At 41.2% G+C, this 16,080-nt stretch overlaps 1 protein-coding gene across 2 annotated transcripts in view; it reads left to right on the top strand.

Moving 5' to 3' along the window:
* The window catches only part of LOC140211630 (ubiquilin-1-like), a 45,956-nt gene that overhangs the window by 12,859 nt on the left and 17,017 nt on the right, over positions 1-16,080 (top strand). For both annotated transcript variants that reach the window (XM_072281578.1, XM_072281577.1), the window contains exons 2-4: positions 7,963-8,114; positions 12,043-12,137; positions 13,351-13,613. In XM_072281578.1, coding sequence (XP_072137679.1) covers positions 7,963-8,114; positions 12,043-12,137; positions 13,351-13,613 — 510 coding nt within the window. The remainder of the gene's footprint in view (positions 1-7,962; positions 8,115-12,042; positions 12,138-13,350; positions 13,614-16,080) is intronic.

The following is a 16,080-nucleotide window of genomic DNA, read 5'->3' as shown; positions in this document are numbered from 1 at the left end:
GTGATGAACTAATGAGCATTTTTTTGCATCATTTCCAAGTTTAATCATTTATTATCGAAGTACATATATGTTACCATATACAACCAAGGTTCATTTTCCTGTGGGCATAATACATTCAATAATCATAATAGAATCAATGAAAGACTGTACCAACTGGACGTACAACACAGTGTGCAAAAGACAACAAACTGCAAATACAAAAAGGACATAATAATAAATAAGCAATAAATATCGAACATGAGACGAAGAGTCCTTGAAAGTGAGTCCATAGGTTGTGGGAACATTTCGGTGATGGGGCGAGTAAAGTTATCCTCTTCTGTTCAAGAGCCTGATGGTTGAGATTTAATAACTGTTCCTGAACCTGCTAGTGTGAGTCCTGAGGCTCCTGTTCCACTTTACTGAAGGCAGCAGCGAGAAGAGCGTATGACCTGGGTGGTGCGGGTCCCTAATGGTGGATGCTGCTTTCCTGCGACAGTGCTCTGTGTAGATGTACTCACTGGTGGGAGGGCTTTATCCGTAATGGACTGGGTCATAGCCACTATTTTGTTTTTTTTCAGAATTTTCCATTCAAGGGTTTTGGTATTTCCATACCAGGCTGTGATGCAGCTCATCAATGTACTCTCCACTACACATCAAAGGAAGTTTTTCAAAGTTTTAGAGATTCAAAGTACATTTATTATTAATATATGTGTGTAGTATATAACCCTGAGATTCACCTTCCTGTAGTCAGTCGCGAAACAAAGAAACATCATGGAACTCGTTCGAAGAAAGCATCAAACACCCAATGCTCAAAAAAAAATTGTGCTAACGGCAAAAAAATGAGTGAATAACACACAAAATATTAAACGTGAAACTGCAGAGCCCTTGAAATAAACCAGGAATGTTCAGTTTAGTTCAATTCAGTTCAGTATAGCGCTGTTTCATTTGTTAACTGCGGCGGAACCTGTCCACTCCTGATCAAAATTACGAAAATATCAATTTTTTAAAAAAAGAGAGTAACCAGGAACACACATAACATGACATGCAGAGTCCTCTAAAAATTGTTCAATCCTGATGAAACCTTGCTCAAGACCTAAGACTCCTGCACTTTTCTCCGGCAGCAGGGAACTAGAGGGAGACCAGTCAAATTCGGGCTGATGGTGCTGAACACCCGCTTGCCTTCCGCTCTCGTTCTTGTTTATTTCGATCTTGCTTGACACCTTAATCACCAAGTTGGTTGAGAATTGAAGCCGATTGTGAGTTCATGCTCTGCCATTAGGCCATACACTCCGTTCTCAACCACACTGAATTCCTTCAGAGACAGCAAAATCACCAGATCGCTCAGTCAGCCCAAAAACACATTATCAAAATGTAAATTACAGCTTCCAATCACATACAGATTAGTAATGGAAGTATATTTGAAAGAAGAAATCATGCACTCATTTCCTTCATTTTCCTTCACTGTCATGGTGGCTTTTTATGTAGCTGGTTGCTACGATCCACAAGCAGAAATCTTGTAAGGTTTGATGAACCTCTGTGACAAGGCAAAAAGCAGCAATCACGAGCTTCTTGTGCACCTGCTGGAAAAGCACACCTCATAATTAAAATAGGAAATATTCAAATGTCTTTCTGCACTATTTAACAATGTGTGAGTACTGGAACTGGTATATTAGCACATTAAAATGGGTCCAATCATTTTTCTAGGCAATGGAGTGAGAGAGCCAGGGAATTGCAAGTGTTATAGCTTGTCCAAGAAATTGTCCAAACCCAGCATTTACAGATAGAAACCATAGAAACTACACAGAAACAGGCCTTTTGGCCCTTCTTGGCTGTGCCGAACCATTTTCTGCCTAGTCCCACTGACTGGCACACGGACCATATCCCTCCATACACCTCCCATCCATGTATCTGTCTAATTTATTCTTAAATGTTAAAAAAGAACCTGCACTTACCACCTCATCTGGCAGCTCATTCCATACTCCCACCACTCTCTGTGTGAAGAAGCCCCCCCTAATGTTCCCTTTAAACTTTTCCCCCCTCACCCTTAACCCATGTCCTCTGGTTTTTTTCTCCCCTTGCCTCAGTGGAAAAAGCCTGTTTGCATTCACTCTATCTATACCCATCATAATTTTATATACCTCTATCAAATCACCCCTCATTCTTCTTCGCTCCAGGGAATAAAGTCCTAACCTATTCAACCTTTCTCTGTAACTGAGTTTCTCAAGTCCTGGCAACATCCTTCTAAACCTTCTCTGCACTCTTTCAACCTTATTTATATCCTTCCTGTAATTTGGTGACCAAAACTGAACACAATACTCCAGATTCGGCCTCACCAATGCCTTATACAACCTCATCATAACATTCCAGCTCTTATACTCAATACTTTGATTAATAAAGGCCAATGTACCAAAAGCTCTCTTTATGACCCTATCTACTTGTGACGCCACTTTTAGGGAATTTTGTATCTGTATTCCCAGATCCCTCTGTTCCACTGTACTCCTCAGTGCCTTACCATTAACCGTGTATGTTCTACCTTGGTTTGTCCTTCCAACGTGCAATACCTCACACTTGTCAGTATTAAACTCCATTTGCCATTTTTCAGCCCATTTTTCCAGATGGTCCAAGTCCCTCTGCAGGCTCTGAAAACCTTCCTCACTGTCCAATTTACCACATTATCATCCAGATCATTGATATAGATGACAAATAACAATGGACCCAGCACTGATCCCTGTGGCACACCACTAGTCACAGACCTCCATTCAGAGAAGCAATTCTCTACCACCACTCTTTGGCTTCTTCCATTGAGCCAATGTCTAATCCAATTTACCACCTCTCCATGGATACCTAGGGACTGAATTTTACTAACTAACCTCCCATGTGGGACCTTGTCAAAGGCCTTACTGAAATCCATGTAGACAATATCCACTGCCTTCCCTTCATCCACTTTCCTGGTAACCTCCTCGAAAAACTCCAATAGATTGGTCAAATATGACCTACCACGCACAAAGCCATGTTGACTCTCCCAAATAAGTCCCTGTCTATCCAAATGCTTGTAGATTCTGTCTCTTAGAACTCCCTCCAATAACTTACCTACTACCGACGTTGAACTCACCGGCCTATAATTTCCCGGATTACTTTTTGATCCTTTTTTAAACAACGGAACAACATGAGCCACTCTCCAATCCTCTGGCACTTCACCCATAGACAGCGACATTTTAAATATTTCTGCCAGGGCCCCTGCAATTTCAATACTAGTCTCCTTCAAGATCTGAGGGAACACTCTGTCAGGTCCCGGGGATTTATCCACTTTAATTTTCCTCAAGACAGCATGCACCTCCTCCTTTTCAATCCTGACAGGAACATACAAACTCTGCACTCTCAAAATTTCCCCTTTGAAGCCTTCCACCTACCGATCACATCTTTGCCAGGGAACAACCTGTCCCAATCCATGCTTTTTAGATCCTTTCTCATTTCTTCAAATTTGGCCTTCTTCCAGTTCAGAACCTCAACCCTAGGACCAGATCTATCCTTGTCCATGATCAAATTGAAACTAATGGTGTTATGATCACTGGAACCAAAGTGCTCCCCTACACAGACTTCTGTCACTTGCCCTAACTCGTTTCCTAACAGGAGATCCAATATTGCATCCCCTCTAGTTGGTCCCTCTATATATTGATTTAGAAAACTTTCCTGAACACATTTTACAAACTCTAAACCATCTAGATCCCTAACAGTATGGGAGTCCCAATCAATGTATGGAAAATTAAAATCCCCTACCACCACAACTTTGTTTCCTGCAGTTGCCTGCTATCTCTCTGCAGATTTGCTCTCCCAAGTCTCGTTGACTATTGGGTGGTCTGTAATACAATCCCACTAATGTGGCCATACCTTTCCTGTTTCTCAGCTCCACCCATAAGGACTCAGTAGACAAGCCCTCTAATCTGTCCATTCAACTATTTTTGGTAGAAAGCTTTTAGAAAAACTAATCAAGTACAACTTTATTCACAGTTACTTGGATGAGCATGAATTCATTAATGCAAACCGCCTTAGGTTTATAAATGGTAATCTCCATTGCTTTCTGGAGAATTATTTCGTCTTCAGTGGTGACCCCTTATTCTGAAACTGAGCCTAGATTCTCCCAAAGAGGATAAGGATACTGTTTTTTTGGCATCTACTCAGTCAACATGTACTGTTTCCCCATTTCTGTCTCTCCCCCCCCCCCCCCCCACCAAGAAATGCTTGTATAGTTCAAGATATCTTTTGGTTCTTCTAAACTCCAAGGGAGTATAGGCCTGGTGTGTTTTTAAAAAAAGTGACATGCCAAGGAATCTGTAACTTGCCCCAAATCTCCAGAATTTTGTAGTAGTTGATAAGAACAATAGGTCATAGAATTAATGGAGAAGTGGGATTGCTCTGTGAACAGGCATGGACCAGTGGGCTGTAATGTCGTCCTCCTACGTCAAGGAAATGTGAAAATTCCAGCTCCCAGCAGAAGTCATCCATAAGTCCCATGTCTCTGCAATTCTCTCGTGCGGCTGTAAACTTCCCTTTATTATTTCTTTGCCACTTATTTACACTGGCAAATTATCATGTTAAATTAACTTAGCGGTACTTCATTGGGATATGAGATAAAACCAGAGCAGCTAGGTGAGTTTCACTCCATCACAGGGAGACTGTGCAAACTCTGTACAAACAACACTGTAGGTCAGGATTAAACCTGTGAAAAGAGTTGTTCCATTATGCCAACGTTTTAGACTCCAAATTATGTCAGTTGTTAAAAAGGTGCTGGTGTTCTGAATGGAATATTACCAGTATTTAAGTAGTCAATTCAAACCTTTAATGTTTAGAATTTATGATCAGAAAACTTTAGCATTTACAGTAAAATGCTTTATGTTACAGGTGGTGCAGTTGGAAGAACTGCACCTTCCGGTTCCAGTGACTGCAGTTCAATTCAGCTATGTCCACGTAGAGTTTACACATTCCCTCTGTGTCCACTTGGGCATCCTCCCCAAATCTGCAATTGCCCCAGCCCCCCACCCCATCCATTCTACCAGTTTCCTCCCACTTCCCAAATCAGTGCTGTTGATAGCTTAATTGGCCATGGTAAATATGCCCTGTTGAGTGGCAGAATCTAGATGTATTTGATAAGTGGGAAGAACAGGTTACAGGGAAGATTAGTGAGGGTTGGGATTGTTGCATGAAAATGCAAACATATTTGTACTGTAATTGTATTTCTGCCCTGTTCTGGTTTCTCTGGGGGACATCTTAAAGGTTCTGCTGGATTTTGCACTTGCCTTCCCTACCACCGACCCAACCTGCAAGTTAACCTTTAGGGAATCCTGCACATAGGATACCCAGTCCCTTGCATCTCTGCTTTTTTTGAATTTTCTCCGTTTACAAAATAGTCTACACCTTTATTCCTTCTACCAAAGTGCATGACCATACACTTCCTTACATTGTGTTCCATCTGCCACTTCTTTGCACATCCCCCCAATCTGCGGCAAACTTGGCCACGAAGCTATCAATTTCATCATTCAAATCATTGACACATAACGTGAAAAGAAGCGGTCCCAACACTGACCCTTGCGGAACACCACTAACCAGCAACGGCAGTCCCCTTTATTCCCACTCTTTGCCTCCTGCTAGTCAGCCAATCTTCCATCCATGTTAGTATCTTTCCTGTAACACCATGATCTCTAATCTTGTTAAGCAGCCTCATACAGCACCTTGTCAAAGGCTTTATGACAAATCCGTAAACAACATCCACTGACACTCCTTTGTCTATTCAGCCTGTTATTTATGAATCAGAATCATGAAATGTCAGCAGTACAATGCAATACATGATAATATAGCAAAAAAAACAGATCAATTACAGTAAGTTTATATATGTAAGTTAAATAGTTCATATACATATGTTTCTCAAAGAATTCCAACAAATTTGTCAGGCAAGATTTCCCCTATGCTGACTTTGGCTTTTTTTATTATGTGCCTCTAAGTACCTTGATATCTTAATAATGGACTCTAACATCTTCCCTGTCACTGAAGTCAGACTAACTGACCTATAATTTCCTTTTTTCTACCTCCCTCCCTTCTTAAGAAGTAGTGACACTTGCAATTTTTCAGTCCTCCAGATCCGTTCAAAGTTATAGTGATTCTTGAAGAATCACTATTAGTGCCTCCACAAACTCTTCAGCTACCCTGGGGTGTAATCCATCTGATCCAGGTGACTCATCTATTTTTAGACCTTAGAGGCTTCCCAAGCACCTTCTCCTTAGTAATAGCAACTGCACTCTCTTCTTCCCCCTGACATTCTGGAATTACTGGCATTCTGCCAGTGTCTTCCACGCTGAAGATTAACACAAAATATTTAAGTTTGTCCCCTATTTCTGTTCTGCCATCATCCCTACTAGTGACTCCTTCCAATCAAATTTGGCCAGCACTCCTCTCATGCCCCTGTAATTAGTTTTACTCTACCGTAATACTAATACATCTGACTTTATCTTGTTCCCCTCAAACTGCAGTGTGAATTCTAACATATTTTGATCGCTGCCTCCTAAGGATTCCTTTACCTTAAGCTTCCAAATCAAATCTGGTTCATTGCACAACAGCCAATTCAGAATTGCCTTTCCCTCAGTGGGCTCATCCGCAAGGTGTAGAATTCAGAGCATTCTACAGATTCTCCCCTGGCATCCAGTACCAACCTGTTTTCTCAATCTACCTGCATATTGAAATCCTCCAACACTATTGTAACATTGCCCCTGTTACATGCCTTTTCTATCTCTCATTGTGATTTGAATCCTACATCCTGGCTACTCGTGGGAGACTGTATATAACTCCCATCAATGTATTTTTATCCTTAACAGTTTCTGAACTCCACCCATAAGGATTCTACATCTTCCAATCCTATGTCATCTCTTTCCAAGGGTTTGATTTCAATTTTTACCAATACCTTGCGCCCCCCCCCCCCCGCTTGTCCATTCAATAGAAGGTGTATCCTTGGATGTTAAGCTCCCAACTATGATCTTCTTTCAGCCAAGATTCGCTGATGCACACAGCGTCATACCTACCAGTCACTAATTGCGCTACAAGATAATCAACCTTATTTTGTTTACTGCACACATTCAAATAACATCTTCAGTTCTGTATTCATAACCATTTTCAATTTTGCCCCCATCTTCAACTTCAACTCATCCCACTGACTGCAATTTTGCCCTACCCTCTGCCTGTCCTTTCTCACAGTCTCACTGTACGCTGCATCTTCTTGTATACCAGCCACTCCATCCTCAGCCCTATCATTCCCGTTCCCATCCCCCTGTCAAATTAGTTTGGTATCTTTGCTAGACGTTGATATCTGTAGAATATGATGGACAAGGCAGTTCTAAAATCAAACACATGTACTCTTCCTTGTAGCTACACAATGCATGCATTAAATGGTATATGGGAAAGTGGTGGCAAGTGAGCGTGTCTGTAATCCACATGCTTATTTCAGGCTCCCCTCTCTCATCTTGGAACAAGTTCCCATTATGGACTTTGTGTCTACCAGTGTATCAGCAATGCTATTTGTTCAGATCATTTATCTGGGTTAACATTGTTCAGGATCGGTTCTAAATGCCTTTGTGTCTCACTTGCATGCATCATTATAGTGTTTCCTTGCCATCCTCCTGCTGCCCGATTGAAAAGTGTATACCCAAGGATGTGCTAGTTGGGGAATTATTGGAGAAGCAAGACCAACAGTATCTCCAAGCTTCTGTAAATGGTTTACCAATTGTGTGGCAAAAAGTGGGTTAATTTAGAACACACATTTCCTGTAGGATCCCCATGAATAAAGTTTATAACTGAAGAGAGACTACAAATACCTTATCTGGTGATAAAACATCTGAATCTATATTACTGGTCTTACACTACACTTTTGTTTCCTCAGTGTGAAATTAACCAGGTACAATCTGAGAGTAATATGATAACTTTCCTTTTCTCAATAAACAGTTCAAGGGAGATATAGCCAAACGCTTCAAGACACAGCCAGAGCAGCTTGTACTGATCTTTGCTGGAAAAATCCTTAAAGACCCAGATACACTTGCGCAGCATGGAATACAGGATGGGCTCACAGTTCACCTGGTAATCAAAACTCAAAGCAGGTAATGCATATTTGCAAAACAAAACCAATAAGGACTGTAGTAAGCCAGCTAAAACAGAAATGTTTCAAGTAAAAGGGCCATAGAGCATCTTTGTAGAAAGTGACAGTTAATATTTCAGTGACTGATTTTTACTGAGGAAGTTATTAACCTTTAACTCTGTTTATTTCTGTTTTAGATTTCAAGCATCTGCATTTTTTCTTCCCTGCATTGTAATAAGGGAATTGCCAAATCAAAGTGTGCGAAAGGGGGTTTTAGAAGGAATGTTAATTATTACTTAGCAGGTTCTAGATAGTGAAGCTAATTCCTAATACATTTTCTTTGCATGATATAACCTAATACAAATATATAAAATATGTATATTTAAATAGACCATTTGGTTCCTTTGGCCTGCTCTGTCATTGTATAAGATTATGGCTGCCCTTGTAGGATTCTCTGCTCTATATTCTTAAATACACTGATAATCTTTCATGTGTTTGCTTGTCAATGATAAGACCATAAGACATAGGAACAGAATTAGGCCATTTGGCCCATCGAGTGTGCTCCACCATTCAATCAAGGCTGATACCTTTTTCCTCTCCTCAGCCCCACTCCCCGACCTTCTCCCCGTAACCTTTGATGCCGTGACCAATCAAGTACCTGTCAAGCTCTGCCTTAAATACACCCAACGACCTGACCTCCACAGCTGTGTAGTAACAAATTACACAAATTCATCACCCTCTGGCTGAAGAAATTTCTCCACATCTGTTTTAAATGGACACCCCTCTATCCTGAGGCTGTGCCCTCTTGTCCTAGACTCTCCCACCATGGGAAGCATCCTTTCCACATCTACTCTGTGTAGGCCTTTCAACATTCGAGAGGTCTCAATGAGATCTCCCTACCCCCCCATCCTTCTAAATTCCAGTAAAGATGGACCCAGCGCCATCAAACGTTTCTCGTATGATAACACTTTCATTCCCAGAATCATCCTCGTGAACCTCTTCTGAACCGTCTCCAATGCCAGAACATTTTTTTTTGGATGAGGAGCCCAAAACTGTTCATAATACCTCAAGGTGAGGACTCAACTAGTGCCTTGTAAAGCCTCAGCATCACATCCCTCCTTTTGTATTCTAGACCTCTTGAAATGAATGCTAACATTGCATTTCCCTTCCTCACCACTCACTCTACCTGCAAGTTAACCTTTAGAATGTTTAGAATTTCATTTACCACTTTCTTTCCCATTCTCCTAATCTGTCCAAGTCCTTCTGCAGCCTACCTGTTTCCTCAACACTACCTGCCCCTCCACCAATCTTCATATCATCTGCAAACTTGGCAGCAAAGCCATCTATTCCATCATCTAACTCATTGATATACAGCACCAAGAGAAGTGGTCCCAGACTCCTGCAGAACACCACTAGTCACTGGCAGCCAACCAGAAAAAGATCCTTTTATTCCCACTTGCTGCCTCACGTGCCAGTAACTTTCCTATAATACCATGGGCTCTTAATTTGGTAAGCAGCCTCATGTGGGCATCTTGTCAAAGGCCTTCTGAAAGTCCAAATAGACAACATCCACTTCATCCTCTTTATCCTACTTGCAGTCTTCTCAAAGAATTCCAACAGGTTTGTCAGGCAAAATTTTCCCTGAAGGAAACAATGCTGACTTTGTCCTATCTTGCCTTGTGTCACCAAGTACTCCATAAGTAAACTATAATAATCTATTAACTCTTAAAAATAGTTGAAGATTCATCAAAGTCTAATGAAAGCAAAGTACCAAAGATTGACAACCCTTTGGGGGCGGAGTAGCTGGCTTGGTTATCTCACCAGTCTTAAAACCACTACATTTTTATAAATGTTAATTCCTAATTGTTGGGTTCTTCCACAACACCTTCTCCACATCCACTGTGTCAGACCTTTAAACAATCTCTTTTGATCAGGTCCCCTTTCACTTCTCCAAACTCCTATGGACCTAGCCTGTGTAACATTTCCTCATAAGGCAACCTGTTCATTCCAGTACATGTTCTCTGTACTGCTTTCAGTGCATTAACATCGCTCCACTTTAGAATAGTGTTACTGTACAGAATATTCTACACCAACTTGCAACTGGCATCTTGATAATTTTTTAAAATAGCTTTAATGCTTTCTCTGCAAAATCTTCAAAATTCAATGTGAGGGAACCGACTTCAGCAACCTGTTCCAGGCCAACATTGAGGCTCCAATGAAACTAACTAGTTTATCTCAACCAGGCTACTCCATTCACTTGCCTGATGCTAGACTCGTAAAAGTAGCCCTCCTTTCCAAGCTCCACCATGAGACAAGGTAACCAGTTGGATTGACAAGCCCATCCCATCAGCCGTCTCCTGCCTGGACTGTTGTTCCCATATTAGCTTCATGAGCCCCTTCAGGACCCACAAAACCAGAGTCATTCACAGTCCTGAGGGTCTGCTGAAAAGATATTACTGAAGTATAAGGTGCCTGCTTTTTGGTTTTGGCTATCTCACATTTCCACAGAAAACACTTTATTTACTGCCTATTTAACCTATCTATATTAATTGGTAGCCTGTTTATGTCCTCTTAACGAGTTACTTTTCTACTCATTGTCTCAGAAGCAAATTTAACATCAATTGTGGCTGTGGGATTGATTGCTGTGATCCTCATTACATTTTGCCAACCAGCAGAAGGCCTATTTATACCCTTGTTTGTTTCTTATTAACCAGACACATTAATATTCATGCTGATACCTCCTAGGAAATGAGCTTTCATTTTCGACAATAATCTTTGGTGCAGCATTTTATCGGAAAGCTAAATATATTATTCATCGGCTTTCTTTTAATCATGACATAATGTTCCTTCAAATATTTGTGATAAATTGAGTAAATGTGATTTCTCTTTCATAAAACAATGTTGATTTTTGCCTGCTAACTTAGAAACAATTTTGATAGTCTTTAGGAGCTTCTAACATTTTCCCACTGGCAGCTATTATGTTAACTGGCCTGTATTTCTTGCTTTTGTTTCCATTGTAATTGTTATTTTCCAACCTCTTGGAACTTTCACTGCATCCAGGCAATTTTAGAAAATTGAAACCCAATTTAGAGATTTATGTTGAGATAATTATGCTCTCCCCATCTTGATGTGGCAAGGATTGCAGACTGTAAAAACTGGAGGATCTAAGAGATGCCTCAGTTGCATCAGAGAGCAGCTTGTAGTATTGAAAACTATTCCGCATTTGTTTGAGAAGGAGATTTGATGGGCTGAATTGAAAATTTCTTCAGTATATTGAGAAACACATTTCTTATGAATTCTTACTCCTCAAGACTTGCTGGTGTTAATACAGAAAAAGGAAGCAGCACATACGTGGACATTTTAGCCCATTGTACCTTTACTTGCATTTGGAGCTTTCCAATTGGTCACAAATTTCCTGTTCCTACTACCACCCCCATCCCCATCCTCCAAGTCCTGCAAAGTTTTCCCTTCAATTATTTGTCAGCTTCCTTTCTGAAGCATTGTTGAATCTCATTCTACCACATTATATTATCATAGCATTTGTCCCCTCTGAATCTGGTCCTTCAATGATTTTCATTCTTGTTATCCTAAAGCAGCTAATGCTAGCCATTCATCCCCTGGTATTTATTTTAAATCCAGGGGAAGAATAAATAGCCAGGGTACATAGTTGGTTATAATATGGTAATGTTTAATTTCACACAAACTGAAAAAATGAAGTCTCCTCCTGGTATGGGAGTTGCATTTCTGATATTGGGCTGAGAAGCAGAATCAAGAGAGGTGTATTTTACTTGACCTGGTGTGCTTAATGTTAAGACCAGGTACTTGAGTTACTTTTGTATACCTGTTTGAGTATATTGCACTCTAACCAACATTTAAAAAAAATCTTGCATCACTATCTCAAAAAAAAACTTAGAAGTTGCTGTAAAACTTTATCTTGTTTTGTTGTACAGACCCCCAGAGCAGCAGAGTCAATCAGATAGCCAAAGGAACACTGCTACCACTTCAGCATCTTCAGGCAGCACAGGCTCAACCACCAACACCCTTGGTAAGAGCTGGGATACTTGTCTATCACTTGAGTACTGAGAATTCCTTTAGTACTGGAGTCCTGATTTACATTTCTACACACTCCATGTTGGCCAAATGTGTTGCCCCATTCAGGAACAAACTCCTAATACAGTATTTGTATTAGGGTTATACGAAGTGTGAGCAGATGGTAGGTAGGTCTAAAAGGCATATCAGAGATTGATCTCTCACAGCCTGTTCTCCACAACCAGTGTACAGGAGAGTAGCTGATAACCTGACTCAGACCCGGGCTGACTACTTAGTAGGCAATTGCTCTCCCTTTCAGAATGAAAAGGATGTATGTTCAAGGTGGTGCATTGCATGGATATCCATTAAGGTGCTGCATGAATGAGCTGTTGCTAATCCTTTATAAAGTCATAATTTCCATCACTCCAAAGTTGATGCTTTTTAGTCAAAACGACTGAGGTTCACTACTTTATAGAATGAAATGTAATATTTACCAAATGTTCCCCAAAAACACGAAAGAGTATATTTAATTTAACTAATTGCAGTGATTTATTGACAGCAGCATATGGTATATGCCATAGTAGTTTGCTTAAATCTCCTTCCTCTTACTCCTCCACCACACACCTCCACACACATGCGCACACATGCACTTACATGCACACCACGGGACACTTGTCCCAGTAAGACCTAAAGCTCCCCCACAATCACAGAGGAATAACAATAGCTTCTCATAAACAGTACAGTCTTAGGGCAGCAAGTTTTGCAAGTAGACCTCTGACCACTTATTTAGCTAATCAATGGCTAATCCAGTTTATAAAATTTTGCAGGTTGGAATATTAATTGGAGCAAGGAGTTGAATATTTAACTGCACTATGGTTTAAATGCTTGTTTGCTTTCATTCTCTGTTTCATTCCTCCTGTTCTCATGTACTTGAATTGCCTATCTTTCCACAAGGTTTTGCTACAGGACATTATTCTTTGCATATAAATCTGGTGTAGTGATTGCATTTGGACATAAAGCGAAATCGCTTTTGCCTGGCTCTGTTACATCCAGGAGCTTCCAGTGAAGAAATAAAGTTAATTACAGTTTCCTTTCAATTCTGCAGATCTGACGCAGAAGATGGTGCTCATAATGTTTAAAATAGGGAGGCTATAAAATAAATTATTTTGTTATGACTTGCATGAAGCATTTGATACGGTGTAATCCAGTAATCCTATCTTGTGCTACAGGTGGATTAGGAGGACTTGCAGGTTTGAGCAGCTTGGGATTAAATTCATCCAATTTCATGGAGTTACAAAATCAGATGCAACGGCAGTTAATGTCCAATCCTGAAATGATGACTCAAATCATGGAAAACCCATTTGTGCAGAATATGCTGTCAAACCCAGAGATGATGAGACAGTTAATTGTGACAAACCCACAGATGCAGCAGTTGATCCAGCGAAACCCAGAGATCAGTCACATGCTCAATAACCCAGACATTATGAGACAAGTAAGTTGTGATGGGATCTTTCTCCCATTTATTTAAATAGGTCCTTTGGGTGTGGGAATCTGAAGTGGTGTATGGCAGCAAGTGGAAAGTGATTGAAATTCTCTTCTCAAGATGTCGAGCCTAGTACTGCTATAGTTCAAAATAAATTTATTGTCACCATATACTACCTGAGATTCATTTCCTTGTGGCTATACTCCTCTTCGGCTGTCCATCGATTTCGATATTGACTGAGGCATGGGCAAGGTTGTATGGAAGACCAGCAGTCTCCCCTCTCCACTGATGTTGTCCAGGAGAAGGGCACTGGAGCCGATACAGCTTGGCACCGGTGTCATCGTAGAGCAATGTGGGGTTAAGTGCCTTGCTCAAGGACACAACACGCTGCCTCAGCTGAGGCTTGAACTAGCGACCTTCAGGTCACTAGACCAACGCCTTAACCACTTGGCCACCCGCCAACACAATAAATTTATAGCGGCTGTACACAATAAATACAAAGATACACAATAGAATCAATGTAAGATCGCACAAAACAATGAAGGGCAAACAGCTAATGTGCAAATGACAACAAACTGTGCAAATATAAAAAATGGGGACAAAACAAAATAATAATAATAAATAAGTATAGTGTCCTTGATGACTACATGTGCAGGAAGTACACCCAACTTCAGCTCCTGACCGATAAGGTCAAAGAGCTGCAGCTGAATGCACTCAGTACCATCTGGGAGGCTGAAAACTTCATAGAGGAGATTTTTACTGAGGTGGTCACACCTAGTGTGTAGGCTTCAGATAGTGGATAGGTGACCACCTGGAGAATCACGGGGAGTAAGCAGTCAGTGCAGGGTTCCCCTGTGGCTATTCCCATAAGCAACAAGTATACCTCTTTAGAGACTGCTGGAGGGGAGAGCACAGCAGCATCAGCCAGGCTAGCGGCACTGTGGCTGGCTCTGAGGCTCATCAGGAAAGGGTAAAGTCAGGTAGAGCAATAGTGATAGGAGACCTGATAGAGGGACAGACAGTAGGTTCTGCTGCTTCAAAAGAGAAGTCAGGATGGTGTGTTGTCTCCTGGATGATGGGGTCCAGGATGTCTCAGAACAGCTGCAGAAGATCCTCAAAAGAGGGAGGGTGAGCAGCCGGAGGTCATGGCACCAATGACATGGGTAAAGTGGGGGAAGAGGTCCTGCACAGTGAGTATAGGGAGTTAGGGAAGTGGCTGAAGAGCAGTACCTTCAGGGTAGTAGTCTCTGGATTACTTCCAGTACTATGTGTTAGTTGGGGCACGAATAGGATGATGGTACAGATGAATGAATTGCCAAGGAAGTGGTGCATGGGGCAGGGTTTCAGATTTCTGGATTATTGAGATCTCTTCTGCGGAAGGTATGACCTGTACAAAAAGGACAGGTGCACCTCAACCCGAGAGGAACAGTATCCTTCCGGGCAGGGTTTGTTAGAGCTGTTAGGGAGGGTTCAAACTAAATTGGCAGATCTCTTTTGAATTTTTTGAGGAAGTAACAGGTAGAATAGACAAAAGTAAATCGGTGGCTGTTGTTTACTTGGATTTTCAGAAGGCCTTTGACATGGAGCCACCCATGAGGCTGCTTAACAAGGTAAGAGCCCATGGTATTACAGGAAAGATGCTAGCATTGATTGAGATTAGCTGGCAGGAAGCAAAGAGTGGGAATAAAGGGGGCCTATTCTGATTGGCTGCTGGTGACAAATGGTGTTCGGCGAGGGTTGATATTGGGACCGTTTCTTTAAATGTTGTATGTTAATGATTTGGATGAAGGAATTCATGGCTTTGTGGCCACTTTTGCAGATGTTACAGATAGGTTATTTTCTAAATGGGGAAAAAATTCAAAAATATAGATGCAAATGGACTTGGGAGTCCTCGTGCAGGATTCCCTAAAGTTTAACTTGCTGGTAAGGAAGAAAAATGTATTCATTTTGAGAGGACTAGAATATAAGATCAAGGATGTCATGCTAAAGCTTTGTAAGGCATTGGTCAGACTGTACTCAGAGTATTGTGAGCTGTTTTGGGTCTCATATCTAAGAAAAGATGTGTTGTCATTGGAGAGTGTCCAGAAGAGGTTCATGGGAATGACTCCAGGAATGAAACAGTTAATGTAAGAAGCGTGTTTGATGGTTCTGGGCCTGTACTTGCTGGAGTTTAGAAATTGGGGTGGGGTTGGGGTCTTATTGAAACCTACTGAAAGGCCTGGATAAATTGGATGTTTCCCATAGTGGTGAGTCTAGGGCCAGAGGGCATAGCTTCAAGTACTGGGACATCCATTTATAATAGATATTAGAGGGAAATTCTTTAGCCAGAGGGCATTGAATCTGTGAAATTCATTGCCATGGACGGCTGTGGAGGCCAAGCCATTGAGTATATTTAAAGACGAGGTTGATAGGTTCTTGGTTAGTCAGGGTGTCGAAGGTATGGGGAGGGGACAGAAGAGTGGGGTTGAGAGGGATA

The sequence above is a fragment of the Mobula birostris genome, chromosome 17, assembly GCF_030028105.1.
Source record: "Mobula birostris isolate sMobBir1 chromosome 17, sMobBir1.hap1, whole genome shotgun sequence".
In the NCBI taxonomy this organism is placed as follows: Eukaryota; Metazoa; Chordata; class Chondrichthyes; order Myliobatiformes; family Myliobatidae; genus Mobula; species Mobula birostris.
The sequence above is the reverse complement of the archived record's forward strand: the minus strand, read 5'-3'. Positions and strand labels throughout refer to the sequence as shown.